The following is a 17315-nucleotide window of genomic DNA, read 5'->3' as shown; positions in this document are numbered from 1 at the left end:
GTTTTGGACTTAATGACCTAGAGGGTGGACTAAAGGACCAACCAGGCAAGTCCTTGGGAGCCCAGAGAAACAACCTTGGTCCCCTCCAAGGGAATCCTCTCCATCCTCAGCCTCTGCAAAACATGCCTACAATCAGATTTCATGACAGTGGCCACAGCCCGTATAACAAGGCATATAAACAGACAAGACACTGTGAGTGAGTCCTGCAAGAGCAATGGAGGCTGACTTCAGACAGCGGTCCTCATTTTACCCCTGTGTCCCAAAAGTACCAGTGGCCTCAATCTTTGTCCAGCTAGTAGAACCTCACTGTCTACAGTGGGGAAATGGCCACTATTACCTTCCAGGATCTATACAAAGCTTCCCTCGTGGTTCTGAGACCTTGGCTGCCAATCTTGTAGAGTGTGTGGATGGATCAAAAAGACTGGGGACAAAACAGGACATCCCTCCAGCACCCCTTGCTCCTCTCTCTCATGCCCCCTAAAAGTACAGACTTATTTAATGTACCTGGCTATTCATTTGGATGATCACAAAGGACAGATAATAATGACAGCCCTGGTTTGCCTCTGTGGATAATGCCTGTCTCATACTGCTTCAATTTTATCCACTCTCTCCAAATACAACAGCTCATTTCATTATAGTTAGGTCTTTTAAGATTCCCCAGGGACCTGAACTAATAATAGGTTGCCAATAGCATAGACCAATATCCTTAAATGATGAGGTCACTAACATTTTGCAGGGCATGGCAGTAACTGGGAAATGTCCTCAGAGACTATATCTGATAAATCCTCCCGTAGAGCTTCTGAACTCACATGAGAGAAAACAGGGGAGTGGGGGGGACGACTTGAAGTCCCTGGAACACAGGATCTCATAGCTCTTCCCTATATCGTAAGCCCACAAATGCCACACAGCTTCACCATACAGCAACCAGTGCCCACCACCCCAGGTTGGGTCTAATGATTATTGGCAGCAAGGACAAGGTGGTCTAGGGTGACCTCAACAGTGACACTTGAGTGAAGTGGTGGTGGACATCATAGTACAGGTATCCACCCATCTGTCCATGCATCCGTCTATTCATCTATCCAGTCACCTATATATCTATTCATCTATCAACCACTGAGCCATCCATCCATCCCACCCGACAATATTTATCTACTGCATGTCTGGCATTATCCTACCCATTTATCCACATCCTCCCTCATCTCAACTGTTATTTTCTAAATATTCATTATCATTTCTGAAGGTCAACTTGGTTTCACCAAGCCCTCTACAGGCCTCATATTTAATCTCATTGATCCCATCACAGGGAATGATAACTCACATTTCACAGACGTGGAAACCAAGGCTCAAAGAGAGACCATAACTTCCCCCAAGGTCATCCAGTTGGAATCTGGGCCCAGATCACTCCATCACCAAATAGCTGGAATGCCTCCCCTTCCATGAAGCCATCTGACTTGTCATCGAAACATCCCTCCCTTGTGGGTTTTCACACCTCTGACAGCACACCACCCTCAGAGAACAGTGGCACTGGCTACTGCTTCTCATACTTGACTGGAGGATCTCAGAGAAAGGCCAGTTTGCAGAGCTCAGCATTGCCCTTGGGCTCAGGGCACACACAGGGCTCACATCCACCACTTCCTCCCCAGCTCCTGCGGAAGCCTGAAACTCATGACTTTTGGTTACATGGAAGCATCAGAGAAGAACATCATCAGGGTGGATGAGAGGTAGCTCAGGGGTTAAGAGCACTGGTTGCTCTTGCAGAGGACCTGGGTTTGGTTTCCAGCACCCATATGACAGCTCACGATAGTCTGTAACTCCGATTCCAGGGGATCCAACACCCTCTTCTGGCCTCTGTAGGCACTGCACAAATTTGGTGCACATATACTTAAGATAAATAAATCTTTTTAAAAATTATTTTTAAAGCACAATGCCGTTGATCCTGTGGAGTTGGGTGGGAAGGTCAAGTGGTCAGTGAATGGCAGAAATGAGAGCACTGAGGAAATGGTAACCAGAACCCATGAGAGTCAGATCTTTCCTGACAAGAGACACCTCATGCCAGGCACTTCTCCCAAAGTCCCATGCATTCTTCCAGGGGTGAGCACCTACCGTCCCATTTACAGAGGAGGACATTGAGGAACACAGACATCACGCATGTAACTGAGGCTTTGCAAGCACAGGGGTGGGGCCAGCCCAACTATTCAACCTGTGGGAATCACACACTCCACTCCCGCCAATCAAGATCATCTCTATGTTCCCAGCCACCGTCAAGTGCCTGAGTGCTGGAGTACTAGCAGGTATTTCCCACAGCCTTCTCAGAATGTGTGGTAATTCCTCCTTGCATAGCCCAGACACTGCCTATGATCTTCCTACTTGAAAGTAAAATCAAGAATTGCTTGGTTTTATGAAGATTGAATTTTTTTTTTTTTTTTTTTTTTTTTTTTTGGTTTTTCGAGACAGGGTTTCTCTGTGTAGCTTTGCACCTTTCCTGGATCTCACTCTGTAGACCAGGCTGGCCTCGAACTCACAAAGATCTGCCTGCCTCTGACTCCCAAGTGCTGGGATTAAAGGTGTGCGCCACCACTGCCCTGCTGAATTGCTTGGTTTTAAATTGAGACATGCATAGAGTGACTGGCTGATTGTATACTAAAATAAAAACAGTTCCAAGCTGGACTAGATAGCTTAGTGGGTAAAGGCATTTGCTGCTAAGCCTGCCCTGAGTTTGATGCCCAGAACCCAGATGGCAAAAGGAGAGAACTACTCCCTCAAGTTGTCCTCTGACCTCCACGTGTGCACATTAGTGACCACATGCACGTGCATGTACACATACATTACACAATGCATAAATAAATGTAATTTTTAAAATAATAAAAATTTTTAAAAATCCTTCTTACTGTAATAAGTAGGAGATATGACACCCAGCTCTGACCCAACTAGGTCATGTCTCCTTGGCCAGGCTCAGTGAGGTATGGAGGTCACACCTGGATTCAAATCCCACCTCTGCCATCACTGATCTGTGAGGTCTTTTGGTTCCTGGTCTCCTCTTGAGCAACACAAGTTAAGGACCAGTGCTATTACAGGTGTCTGTGGGGACCAAGAGTACACACACACACACACACACACACACACACACACACGCATCTTTGTGTTTACAGTAGTTTGATTTTGTTTGTGTGTTTGTTTGTGCCATCTACTATTAACCTTAACCTGAGTCCTCACTCAGAACTGAGAGTAGGTAGGAGACATGGAACATGGGAAGTGAGGCTGGTTTGACCCTAAGACTTTCTCCAAAGGGGCCAGCACTCACCAGTGAGGATGCTGGGAATGGTGTCACCGAGAGTCCAGGTAGCCACCTACCCCAGCTATCCTTACCACTGAGGTCTGTTGAGTCCTTGGTTCCATCTCTCTCCATCTCAGAAAAGACCTGGTAGTGGCAGAGCCCAGCACTCTGGGGCATGAAAAACACATCAGGATTGCAGTTAGTCTGGTGTGCTCAGCAGTCCTGGGATTCTGGCCTTAAAGAGGTAGTGCCACAGCTTAAAAGCACTTATCATGGGGTTGGAGAAATGGATCAGTAGTTAAGAACACTAACTGCTCTTCCAGTAGACCAGGAGACTCTGGTTCAGTTCCCAACACCCACATGGCAGCTCACAACCATCTATAACTCTAGTTTCAGGGAAGCCTCTTCTGGCATCCACAGGCACCAGACAAGTAAATAATATATGGACATATATTTAGTTTAAAAAGCACCCATGCACATAAAATAAAAATAAAAAATTAAAGACCATACTTCCCCACCTTGTAGACTGGTAGTCTCAGTCCAATAAAAATCCAATGTTCCCACCTGAGCATATGGCACACTCTGTAACATCCCTACCTATAGGAAACATGCATTCAAACACATACTTGAAAAAACTGTCTAGCCGGGCGGTGGTGGCACACGCCTTTAATCCCAGCACTGGGGAGGCAGAGCCAGGCGGATCTCTGTGAGTTTGAGGCCAGCCTGGGCTACCAAGTGAGTTCCAGGAGAGGCGCAAAGCTACACAGAGAAACCCTGTCTTGAAAAACCAAAAAAAAAAAAAAACAAAAAAAACAAAAAAACAAAAAAAACCTGTCTAGTGTAGGGAGCTGGAGAGATGGCTCCATGTTTTAGAGCACTGGCTGTTCTTCCAGAGGACCCAGGTTCAATTCCCAGCATCCATATGGCAGCTCACAACTGTCTATAACTCCAGTTCCAGGGGATCCAACACTTTCACACAGACATACATGCAAGTAAAACATCAATAAAATAAATAAAGCTGGGTGTGGCAGCACATGCCCTTAATCCCAGCACTCAGGAGGCAGAGGCAGGCAGATCTCTGAGTTCGAGGCCAACCTAGTCTACAAAGCAAGTTCCAGGACAGCCAGAACTGTTACACAGAGAAACCATGTCTCAAAAACAAAACAAAACTGTTTAGTCAGACATGATGGTGAATGCTTTTAATCCTAGCACTTGGGAGGCAGACGCAGGCAGATTTCTGAATTGAAGGCTATCTTGGTTTACAGAGTCCCAGGACACCAGGCTACACAAAAACAATCAAAAAATTAAAAAAAAATTACAAAAATTTTAAAAACAAACAAACTGTCTAGTGCCATAGATGTACCTCTAAAGAGAGAGACTGAGGGAAGGAGAGGTAGGTAATTTACAGTTCTCAGCCCATGCCGTTTCTTGCCTCCCTGGGAAAATGGAAAATCTTAGAGGAAAGTCCAGCCCATGTTATCAGTGCCCTGCCCTACAACCTTCCAGCAGGGAGTTGTCCAAGGTGTTAGTGAGCCCTGCCTTCTTGCCCATGTCCCAATCAAGGACAGGGGCCATCAATCCTGGGCCCTCTTGTCTTATCAAATGTCCTGCAGTCCTAGTCAATATCCAATGATACTGCTTCTTTCCATCTTAAAGGCATACGCTCTCTAGCCACTGAGTACTTGGTCAGGGAGATCATCTGAGTTTGCACAACCGAGGGAGAGATGAATCAGTATCTACAGAATAAGGGACCAGTGGGATCGGGTCCCTAGTACATGAGCCTGCTTTTTGGAGCCTAGTGCCTATGGTGAGACACTTTGCACAGCCGTGGTGCAGGGAAGAGGGGTCTGGACCTGCCTCAGTCGAACGTACCAGGCTCTGCTGACTCACCATGGGAGACCTTGCCTTGGAGGAGGTGGGAATGGGGGGTGGGTTGGGGGGGAAGGCTGGGGGTGGGAGGAGGAAGGACAGAGGAATCTGTGGTTGGTATGTAAAATTAATAGAAAATCTCTTAATAAAAGAAGAGGGAAAAAAAAGACAGCAGGGACACTCAGCAGGAAGGAGCTGTCATTGGGCTCCATGGCTAGGGGGCAGGGAGTCTGGAGTGGTATCTGGGAGGTCCTGAGACAGGGCCTCATTAGTTCCCTGGCACAACACCAAGGCCTGGCACAGCATTGTGAAGAACATTTGTACTTGGCATATGTATTTTAAAACACACTACCAGCAGCTGAGGCATCCAAAGGGGTCTTGTGGGCTGGATCGAGGGCTGTGGCCTGATTTAGTCAGTCAGAGCCTCCAGGATCCATGCTGTAGGCTCCGGGTGGCCCTGACCCAGAAAGAGACGCTGTGGGGCCTGACAGTTGCTGCACATTCCTTTTATGGTCTGTGACAAAAGTTGAGAGCCACCCAAATCCCTCCTGGGCCCAAGGGTCCAGTCCCTAACACCGGGCACTCATACCAACAGGGTTGGCAATATAATACCCAATCAGCCCAGGGCCGTACACAGAGTACTCACACTGCACATAAGTATGTGGGTCACGGGGACTCTGCCCACCAGCCAGCAGGAGGGTGACCAACCATCCTCCCTACACCAACACTGTTAAACCATGATAAGGCGACACCCTGACCTGTGCTGCCTCCCTCACCAAGCATCCAAACACCCAGACTGTCTTCTTTGTTTGTTCGTTTATTTTCATCAGACTGAGAGCCACAGGGTGCTCTGGCCAGGAGCCAGACCCAGAGTTGGATGTCTCTCTCTGCCAACTCTGTCATACTGATGGCCTCAGGGAGGACAGTCAGGCTGGAGCCCTGAAGAGCACCACACTTCACTTTCCTCCCTACAGTCTTTGCAAACTGGTCAAGTTTACATTGTTCAGCAGATTCCCTGAAACTGATTCATCTTTTGAATTAACTAAATTTGTCTTTCTCTTTAAAAGTCAAGAGTATAGCCAGGTAGGTAACTTTGTTTAAAACCATTCTTTTGAAATACTTTTAAAAAATATGACCAACTTCTTTGCAAATCACACATACCTCAAACATGATGACCTAATATTTTGTGAATAATGTGTATGATTAAGCAAAAACAGGCAAGCTCACACTGGAAGATTAACTATCAACTATCATATTAACTACATCAGGATACAGTTCAAGAATGGAGTTGTGTGAGGAGATTTCTCAGTGCTTGTGAAAAAAAAATCCAAGAAACCAAGAGTCTTGTAACCTCAGTTTCTTCAAAAACACAAAGTTGTTCTTGGATTATGCTCTCATGCCCCTCCCAAGTGGATTGGATAGGAGTTAGCTCACTTCAGATGATTCATTACAACTGGCTATTGTTTGTATGCCTCTATGGAAAATCATGTCTTAGCCAAGTGCAGCTTGCCCTGAGATTGGACACTTTACTCATGTGACTCCTCTAAACCCTCAGAGTATAAACTGTCTGAGTCTCTGAATAAAGTGGGCTACTGCATGAGACTTTAGTCCACCTCATCCTTCAGCTCCATTCTCCCAGGTCCCACCCTCTTCTGGAGCAGTCAACAATCAAATTCTCAGTCAAACTCCATTTATGGTCTCCACTTCTCGATCAATGTCTCTTAGGTAAGTAATGCATTGCTACCAATGAAAGACAGCCTGCTCCAGGTGGTGGTGGCGCACACCTTTAATCCCAGCACTCGGGAGGCAGAGGCAGGTGGATCTCTATAAGTTCAAGGCCAGCCTGGTCTACAGAGTGAGTTCCAGGACAGCCAGGGCTACACAGAAAAACCCTGTCTTGGAAACAGCAACAACAACCACAACAAAAAGACAACCTACATTGTGTATTGTTTGTAAAAAAATACTAGTAAATAGAAAATTTAAAAGTAGAGCAATGACAGCCAGTCATACCCCAACACCTAAACACACACACACACACACACACACACACACACACACACACACACACACACACACACACACGGGAATGGCCTCTTGGAGGTCAATAAAGAGCCCAGCTTGGAAACTGCCACAGGCTATATATACAGTGTTGTTGTTGACTCTGACTGGGAAGTTGGAGGTCCATGCTGTGACTCAGACTCACTTGCCTGTTTACAGGTGAGGGATGCATATGTCACAGAATCCCTTCCCTACAAAACATGTAGTAAGGCTCCTGCCTACAATAGCTCCTCCAGTCCCTACAAGACTCTCACATCTACTTCACAAGTGAAGAAACTGAGGCTCAGAGAGGCAGATGATGCCCACAGGGAAGGGTAGAGCTGGAGAGGAACCCAGCTGGTCAATGGCTACACTCTTAATGAAAATAGGGGCGCTCAGCCAGTCAGGGCTTCCCTGGGGACATAGCTGGAGTTGCAGCTGTGAAGGGCTTGCCTCTGGCAGATGGTGGGATCAGGGACAGTATTCAACATCTCACAATCCATAAATCAATAAACTGGACACATAGGACACCTGAGACAAAGTCGCTGGGCCCTGTGGCTGGAGCACTGAATTTAGAAGCCCTGACTGGGGCTTGGTCAGTCACAGGCCGTGTGAACCAGAGTAACACCCTCCAGCATGGATGGAGGGACAGTTCGGCTCTTGGGTGGCCTGGGAACCCTGCTCTTCCCCTCTGCTAATCAACAACAGCATCACTGGTTAGGTGAAGCTCGTCTGGTCCAGAATATCCAAGAGAAATCATGGATGCTTTTTAAAACCAGAAGCATCATCCTAGCTAAAAGTCCAGGTTTCTGGCCTGAAGAAGTGGCTCGATGGTTAAGAGCACTTTCTGCTCTTTCAGAGAACCCAAGTTCAGTTCCTAGCATCCATATCGGGCTGCTCACAACCATCTGTAACTCCAGCTCCAGGAAATCCAAAGCCCTCTTTGGCCTCTGCAGGTATGGCGCACGCACACAATCTTAAAAAAAAAAAATCAGGCATCCCTTAGAGCATTTCTATTGTCCTCCCTTCCTAGGAATCTCCCAGAAGCTCCCAGGAGCCAAGGAGCACAGCTGATACCTGCAGACCTGACAAGCCACTGAGGAGACCAAGATGGCCTCTGCCCGCCTCCCCGAAGATACCTTATACAACACTTCTCCCCTCCCTCACTATTCACTAGGACCCTCACACCACTATAGGTCCTTTGCATCTGCTCACACCCACTCTGTTTCCCAAAATGCTCTGAGGTCACACTTTCCCTTCATTTTCCTCTCAGTTCAAATGTTTGCTGGAGAGAGTCCCTGGCTGTCCCTTTGTGTGCAGGTCCTCAGCTACACAGCACAGTGCCATACCTGGGGGCCTGACATGGATTTCTTGATTTCTCTCCAGTTGAAAAAGTGCAGAAGTGTGAGATTCAGGCATAATGAACAGAGTCCTGTCCCTGTGGAAGTTCTAAGGAAGGCACCTTGTCTTTCTCAGCTCCTGGCAGATCCCAGAATCCCTTGGCTCGAGGCCACACTGCTCTGTCTCTGCCTCTGACCTTATAAGCCACTTCCTGTGTCTTCTCTCCCATTTCCTGCATACAGGTGCCCACAGAGGCCTGATGAGGGAATCAGATCCCATGGAGCTGGAATTACAACTGGGAGCCACTTGATGTAGGCACTGGGAACCAAATTCCAGTCTCCTGGAAGAGCAGCAAGTGTTCTTTCCTGCTGAGCCATCTCCCCAACCTCCCTTTTCCTCTTCTCATAGAGACAGATGTCATTAGATTTAGCTCACCCCAGACGGCATAACCTCGTCTTCAATATCTGCAAAGACCCTCTCTCCACATAAGGCCACATTCTAAGGTTTGGGGGATGAGAATTTTGGAGGACACAGTTCAACCCATTTGACATCCCAAGTCCCTCACCCACCTACTTGCTCTGTCACTCATTCCCTTTGCAGATCACCTCTGCTGAAAGAGCTTTACCTGGGCTTGTACCCACCCTGTCCTTATGGGAGGTCACTGCTCAACCAAAGAGGTGCATGAGAAGACCACTCCCTTCCGCAGGTGGAGCCTGCTGTATTTTGAAAGTATGGAGATTTTCAGCCAAGTTTTAGCCCCTGCCAGCACGGGGTGAGTTCATAGGGCCTCTAACTTGGAGGTATCCCACAATAAGCACTCACATACTCCCCTCACACATCTCCACAGGGTGCCCTGTCCTTCACTGGTGTGCACATCCCATGGAACAAAGATCTGTTTGCTTGGTCAGCAAGGGCTTCAGAACAAGAGTCACTGATGGAACAATACTGGGATGCTCCATAGAGAAGGGGGCAGCAGAGAGAGCTTGGGAATGGTGCTAATGACCACTTTGCCACGTGCTAGATACAATGCCGTCTTCATCAAAAAAAAAAAAAAAAAAAAAAAAACCTTTGAAATGACTTGCAAAGCGAGTCTCTCCTTCTTCTGAAAAAGTTTTAAAGGAACTGTCACACTTATCTTTACAGAGTTCAAGGACCCTGCTGAGCAAGTGGGAGAATGCTGACTCTGCCTCCCTCAGTGGTCCTTACCTCTTCCTGCTGGAGGCTACACCTGCTCTTCCCTCTCAGGGCATCTTTTCTGAGACAGAGTGAGGTTGAGGTTGATGAGCTGGTCTCGAGACCCAGAGCTCACTTGCATTTCTTTGACTTTTTTTTTAAATTTTAATGTGTATGAATGTTTTAGCTGCGTGTATGTCTGTGCACCACATGCCTACAGTGCCTATGGATGCCTTGGAACTGGAGTTACAGATGGTTGTGAGTCACCATATGGGTGCTGAAAATTAAACCCTGATCCTTTGGAAGAGCAGTCGGTCCTCTTAACCACCTCAGCCCTCACCTGCCTGTCTGTGGAGGCAGATACGGTAAAGGAATTCGCAGAGGCTTACTCTATCCAGTCTCCAATGAACGAATGATAAATCATCTTTCACAGTTCTGTAGTGTATCTGTAACAGACTGAAATATGCTGATTGCAGGCCAGATTGTAAACATAATCATTCCACCCCAGTGTATCCTGAGGCCGGGGCCACCACCTGTGAGTGCTTTCCTACAAGTTGGTCCCTCCTCCCCGCCCCACATCTGTGTAGATTGCAGGCCCAGACTCAGCCAGACTAGGTGCACTGCTCACAGGGAAATGGCACGGCAGTGTGCTTCAGCTCCACGTCATACGGTTGCTTGTCATATGGAGGCTCAGGGGTCCCCATACAACTGTGGTCAGGTGCGGTCGGTATCTCTGATGAAGACGGGTATCCAGAAGACTTGTGCAGCCCATCTGGGAGGAGCAAGGTAGAACCAAATTGCTTCCAACTGAAGAAACTATAACCAAAACCATAACCAAAGCTGCTCTAAGAGTTTTGCACAGCATAGACAGAATGGCAGCCATCACACACCCTGACCTGCCCAGCGACAGAACCAGGGCCACACTCCAGTGGGACAGTCACTGTTTCACTGTCTGTCATTGTTTGTCACAAGTAGGCAGGCTGTAAAAGAGGTGGGCGGAGTCCAGCCAATCCAACCAATTGCAGCTGTTTCCTCAGCTGCCATCACTCTTGCCACTTGGGGAGGGGGGCGTGCAGGACCATATACTCTGAGAAGGGTAAAAACCAATGGGCTGGAGCTGAGGAGCAGCGAGCCATTTTGAGAAGTAAAACTTGCAGGGGAACAAGTACCCTTCTGCCTGCAATCATGTTCCCTGCAAATGGGGCATAGCCTTCATGTTTCTCCAGTGTGCCAAGTTCCAAAGGGGCCCCTTTCCAGAAGCTAAGACCCCTTCATAACCCGAGGCTCAAGAGGGATGTATGCTGGACCTGCCAACGGAGCCTGAAGCCAATCCCCAGGTCCAGTCCCACACCCTCCTCCAACTGCATCATCTTCTTGTTCTTCTGCCTGTTACCACCTGCCTTTGGTCCCCTGCATCACAGAAATGGGCCACCCCTTGTAAGGCTATCCAAGAGATAAACTCACTGTACTCGGCCGGTGTTCTAGGGATACAGCTACATTCTGAGCATATGGCCATTGGTAGGACAGAGATCTGGGGCATGTCCTGTCACACCTGACAGCAGGTGTGGATGGGGAGCTGCCATATTCCCCAGACATAGCATCAACCCATCCCGAACTCCAACACCTCGCCTCAGGCTCAGTCCTCACTACTCTGAAGCCGAAGGTTACAAGGAAAAGCCATATCATTGCTCGACATTCCTCCCAGCCTCCCCTTCCTTCCCTCTGGCCTCTACTCCAGCTCCCAAAGGCCTTTATAGATGGCAATTCATTGTGGCCAACACGAGATGGCTGGGAGGACTGGTGCTGACCAGAAGTCCCAGCCTTGCTGCCATGAAGGCAACTCAGAACTTTGACAATTGCCACAATTTTCACACCTGGCCTCCAGCCCCTCTACCTTAACCCTACATGAAACCTACTTCTAAAGCTGTGCACACTGGGATTGGGCTGCAGGGCACACTTCCTGGCAGGAAACAGACAAGAGCTGAGTAACCCAGGATTATAGCATGAGAACCATCATGCTCCTGCGGCGTGGCTCACTCCACATTCCCTGCATCCCCTTCACTCAAGCTGCTTCCTTTGAATCTCGACAGCTGTGCAACAGTATGTGACCTTCCACAACACTTTCCATTCAGCACTCTGCCAACAAGCATGGCAGTGGAATACAATGGCCTAAAATAATTTTATTCTCAGCCAAATGTGGTGGCACATGCCTCTGATCCCGGTACTCAGGAGGCAGAGACAAGAGGGTCTCTGTGACTTTGAGGCCAGCCTGGTCTACATAGAGTTCCAAGGAGGCCAGGTCTATCTATGTAGAGAGATACCATGTCTCAAAAAAAAAAAAATCAAACATTCTATTGAAAGCAATGTGTAACTCAGAGAAATGCCAATTTACTGAAATACCCATGGGTGTGCCACCCTGCCTGGGTGTCAGGCCCTAGAGACGGAACCACAGACAAAACTATTCACTTAAAGGGGACCAAAGAAGCCGGACATGGTGGCACACTCCTTTAATCCCAGCACTCAGGAGGCAGAGGGCAGGTGGATCTCTGAGAGTTCAAGGCTAGCCTGATCTACACAACAGAGAAACAAGCCAGCTGGGGCTATACAGAAGAGAGACCTTGTCTCTAAAACACCAAAAAAGGAGGAGGGGACCAAACACAGCAGTCTGCACAGGTGTGGTGGTCAGTGGGTGTGGCACACGGGCACTTGGTCAGGAGAACTAGACCAGCATCCCAGAAGAGGGCAAGCAAGCATTTACAAAGTAGACAGACACCATCTGGCCAGGACTTCTATGGCTGGCATCTGGGGCCCACACTAAGATCTTCTGGTTTGCTTTTAACTTGAATTTGTGATAATGTCAGAAATGCAGCTGTCACCACCAACTTCCTATACAACTCTGGCAAGTCACTCCACTTCCTGGCTCCTGGTTTTTCTGTCCCAACCATAAGGCCAACCACAGCTTTGAGTGGTGCCAACTGTAAGGCGTGGTGAACACACGTGGGCTGGGGCAGCACAAATTAGAGGGAATCAACAAGCACATGTCCTCTGATTTTAGAGATGACCCCTCAAGAGCAACCATCTACCCTAGCGCACCTTCCATGCCTTTTTCCTCCTCTGGTCACCAGGCACGTAGGCAAAGAGGGGACCACTTCTGAATTCAGGGCAGAGCCCAGCCCCCCAGGGTGTCAGATCCTGGGCCAAATGATTTCCTCCACCATGTGAAGCTTTCAGTAGCTGAGTACGGGGCTGGGCTTCACAGACTCACAGAGGGGCAAACCCAGTACCTACAAAAGCCTGGATTCCTACCTCCCAATCACTAGGGAAAAGGGGTTGAATTCCTGGCATCAGATTGGAAGCAGCACCAAGCCTGGAGGATTTAAATTTTACTGCTCCTGAGAGCCTGGGCCAGCTGCTCACACAGCCATGGGCACTGGGCTTTATGTGCAATTTAAGATATTCAGAGGATGAGTTTTTCCCATAAACATTTTTTTCTTGCCTCAAGCACTGGCTTTAGAAGCAATTCTCAAGCACACACGAAAGGGACTGTACACCCTTTCCCACAAAACGCTTCTTCCCAGTCCTATGAGCCTGAGTCGGCACCACACAGGGGTGCTCTGCCAGGGTCAATAAGACATGTCACGAGGTCATGGAGCCAAAGAGAATGAGGAGAATGGCATACCCACCACACTGAAACACCCCCCTGTGCCTCCTGGTTCAAAGGAAGACACCCCTCGCTCCCCAGGACTTCCTCTTTCTTGTTCATCTCCCCAGCCAGGAGGGAGTTCAAAGGGAGAGTCCAGGCAGATGTAAGCAATCGCTCCCTCCTAGTGTTTAAATGCAGTTGAGATAAGTTCCAGGTAGAAATCCTTAGGGATCAAGCCCACATCTCTAGGATCTAAAATAGAACAGGCTGTGACAGGGAGTGCACCTGGCCTCCTCCAGGAAGCTCTCGTGGCTCCCCTCCATGCCCTCCATCAGAAGCTTTGAGCCAAGCCTGGAGTGGGATAAGGATGCCTAAACTAAATGACTTCACTTAAACTGACAGCCCCTGAAAACTCTGTGCTCTCCCCCACACCCAAGGAACCCACCCGAGACCAATGCTAGACCTGGGCCCTGCTTATTTCCTAGGACAAATACTGAGTGACGACTGAGTTGAGACTCTGCTAAGCATATGAATCAGAGAGGAAGGCAAAGCTGTCTCAGCACAGAGAAAGAGGAGAAAGGGGAACTGGGGGAGGTGAGGAGAAAAGGGAAGGGATTTGCTGAGGGGAGGTGGGGAGGAAAGGCATAAAGGACAGGTGAAGAAGAGGGGGACTAGGAAAGGAAGAGAGGCAGGAAGAAACTGTCAGGGGCAGAGGAGCAGAGAGGCCAGAGGGAGGAACTTCATTCTGTCCATGTCAGCAAAGTTGAACGAGGGTCCCAGCTTTTCCTTCCACCAAATATCAGCCCCTCTTGTCCTTGGGGAACTAGAGAAGGAAACAGCTCATGAGGCCGGCTCGCCAGCATGATGTTATACAAGCTCAAATGGTGCCAATGTTTTTATATAATCCTCTGGTTCACCCCATAAAACAGACCATAACACCCTGGCAAATACACTTCAATAAAGCTCCGTGCTATTACAGGGCCCAGCGTCTTCCAGAAGATGAATCACACTGGCGGCGTGGCCAAGCCACTGCTCCAACTCAACTTTCTTCCTCTGTGCCTTCAGCTGAATGGCTGACTGAGAAGCCACAGAGCTGGTCAGGACTACCGTGGGTTCTAGGAGCTCCGTGGGTGGTGAGAAAGCCCTCGGGAAGTTAGGGTTTAGTTATCAAGAGGACACGTGAGCTGCCTGTGTCCCCAGATGGCACCTGGTCCCTCGAGGCTGTGCTCAGAGGTATGCCTGGGACCCAGTTCTCTCAGGAGTCCCCAGGTAACACCTTTCGCAGCAAGCAGGCAATGCATGACCTGAGCCCTGCTGAAGACGCCCAGCAGGCTGTAGTCACTGCCTGCTGAAGACAGTTCCCAGCACTTGCAGAAAGAGGTTTGCTGGGGCTGCCTCTGCCAAAAGCCACAAAGAACTGGAGAAGCCTGCTGGTGTTGTAGGCTTGCACCAACTGTCTCCTTCCTGAAACCTAACGGACCTGTCCTTGGGGACAGAGATGGTGCATTCATCTTGCACCCAACATGTAATTATTTTATTCCCAACAGCTACCCCCATCTACTGTGACCTGCCGTGACCTAGCTGAGCGCCCCCTCAGCCCCCCACCCCCGCTTTCCTCATGAAAAAGCAAAGAGGCCACCAGAAGCAGACACTTTCATGCCTCAGGGGTTCCTAGGCACTGTGACCTCAGTCCATGTGAGCACTTGGCTCCTACACATCCCTGCCAGACACTTGAATCCATCTGTCAACACAGCACCAGTGGTCTCTCACACTTCCACAACAAAACTTTCTGCGGGAGCCCTGGGCATCCTTGAAAAAGGGCTATCCAGGCCACAGGGCACAACTTCAATGGAAAGGAACCTCTCTGCCCTGCAGTGAGGAGGATGGGATCAGTCACTTTAGAGGGGCAGCAGTCACGCCCTCCTCCCGTTTCTCCAGGGAGAGAGGAGTGAGTCCAATCTAAACCCACGACTTGGAAAGATTCCCTGGGTCCTTGCTGTGGACCTAGGTGTCACCCCCACCCTCACAGCTCTGTAAGGTACCCCTGGTCCCTGGCTGTGAACCTAGGCACTGTTGGAACCTGTCATGGTGGATCTGGGCATTGCCTGAGCCCCTCACTGCCCCTGGCGCGCCTTAGAGGCTCTTCCTTGAGAAGTTCGACTTCTCTTGGGTAGTAAGTTTGGAGTCATTGTAGGGGAGGCAGGGGACAGTTCCCAAGTGTTCACAGGAGGAGTGGATGGTGCGGTCACCCTATTACTGCCCTCTGCCAATGAAGGCCTCCCAGACTTCCTGATACCTCCTATATTCCTCTGCAGGACCCAGAGTAGCTTCTACCCTGGACCCTGGAAGATACTGTGGGATGGATGTGAGCAGCCACTCCTAGACACAGTAATGTCCTGACACAGGACCCTGCCTCCCTTCCATCCCGGAGCACCCAGGACTCACCATTCAGCTGGTTGTAGACCACCTCCTCCAGATGGTCCAAGCGCTGCAGGATGGCCTCGCGGTCGGCCAGAGCACTCGCCTTGGAGAGCCGATTGCGCATCCGGCGGTCGGCTCCTCGCACGACCTGCACCAGCGCCTCAGAACGGTCCTGCAGGCGGCAGTACACCGAAAAGAGGATGATGCCCACGAACACCAGGATGTTGACCGTCAGCAAAGTTTTGATCTTCCTGGCCACCGCCATGAGCGCGGCTCGGACCGGGCCGCCTCACCCTCCGGGCATCCCCGGGGCCCCGGGGCCGCAGGAGCCTGAGCGCGGCCGGCCCCGATGGGGACCATGGGCCGGGCAAGGGCGGGCGCTGTTCTTTCAGCACCGACACGCGGGCTCCACGCTCCAGGCCGCCGCGACCCGCCCTTCCTCTCCAGCGCGCAGAAACCGCCCGGGGCTGCGGGCACAGGGCACCGCCCGCATAGTCAGCAGGGCCCGCCCGCCGGGAGCTTCCTGGGCCAGGAGGCGGCGCGAGGCCTTGGCTGCTGCGTCCCTCTCCTGCGCGCCCTGCTCGCTCCTGCGCGCCCGGCTCCTGCGCGCCCCGCTCCTGCGCGCCCGGCTCCTGCGCGCCCCGAAACCACGGCGCCGGTGCGCAGTGACGCGGCCTGAGCTCATCAGCATGCACGCGGCGCCCGCTGCCCCGCCCGCCGCCCCAAACCGATCCCGCGCGCCACCCCTGGCCAGGATAGGCCCGCCAGGAGCGAGGCCCAGAGCGCGGTACCACGCAGAGCCTCGGACCTCCCTCCACACCCGAGGCTTATCTAGGGCGATAAAACACACACTTGATCCCTATAGACACGAAGCCTTAGGGAACGCCGGTCAGGACTGTGCTGTGGGCGCACACCGGGGTGTGGTGAGGTGCCTTTGTGCGCAAAGGAGTGAGTCAGAGCCACCTTGATTTGCCTGTGGCCAAACCTAATCTGATTGGCCGCCCTCGTCTGGGACGGAGGGATTAGAAAGAGTAGAGGAGGCTGGAGACTTGAGCAATCCTACTGCAGCATCAGGACCAAACAAATAAAAGAAAAGCAAATCTTAACCAGGCTCCCCAAGCCCTCAGAGCTCGGGTGCACGCTCGGCCGGAAGAAAAACAGCAACAAACGCCGGCCTCCCCAGCTCTAATTTAGCCCCACACAGGCAGTTGTGGATAAGACCGCTGGAATCAGGAGAGATGACGGAAGTCACACAGCATGGGTTGTTAGCCGGGATCGCAGGATGGGAGCTTCTGTCTGCCTGGTTACCAGTGTATCCACAGTGCCTGGAACGATTCCTGACACGTAGCTGGTGCTTAGCAAATATTTACTGAATGAATAAATGATGGAGCATTTATTAGGAGCTTACTTTGTGGTGGGTCTTTCACACAGAAAGACAAGGTCTCTGGGACTTTGTAGCTCTTGTGCATGCATGTACCTGTTATGTGTGCCTCTACCCACGTGGGTGCATGCATATTTTTGTGTCCACTGTGTGCGCATGTGCCCATATATCTGCGT

General features: G+C 50.3%; 1 protein-coding gene across 2 annotated transcripts in view; it reads right to left on the bottom strand.

The window, feature by feature from the left end:
* The window catches only part of Galnt9 (polypeptide N-acetylgalactosaminyltransferase 9), a 71112-nt gene extending 54777 nt beyond the window's left edge, over window positions 1-16335 (bottom strand). Inside the window, exon 1 of one of the 2 annotated variants that reach the window (XM_052754877.1) lies at window positions 15783-16335. In XM_052754877.1, coding sequence (XP_052610837.1) covers window positions 15783-16023 — 241 coding nt within the window. In that variant the 5' untranslated portion in view covers window positions 16024-16335. The remainder of the gene's footprint in view (window positions 1-15782) is intronic. The other variant, XM_052754878.1, reaches the window with a different exon arrangement.
* Between the last annotated feature and the right edge of the window lie 980 nt (window positions 16336-17315).

Source organism: Peromyscus californicus, unplaced genomic scaffold, assembly GCF_007827085.1.
Source record: "Peromyscus californicus insignis strain IS unplaced genomic scaffold, ASM782708v3 Scaffold_2__1_contigs__length_46816999, whole genome shotgun sequence".
Classification (NCBI taxonomy): domain Eukaryota; kingdom Metazoa; phylum Chordata; class Mammalia; order Rodentia; family Cricetidae; genus Peromyscus; species Peromyscus californicus.
The sequence above is the reverse complement of the archived record's forward strand: the minus strand, read 5'-3'. Positions and strand labels throughout refer to the sequence as shown.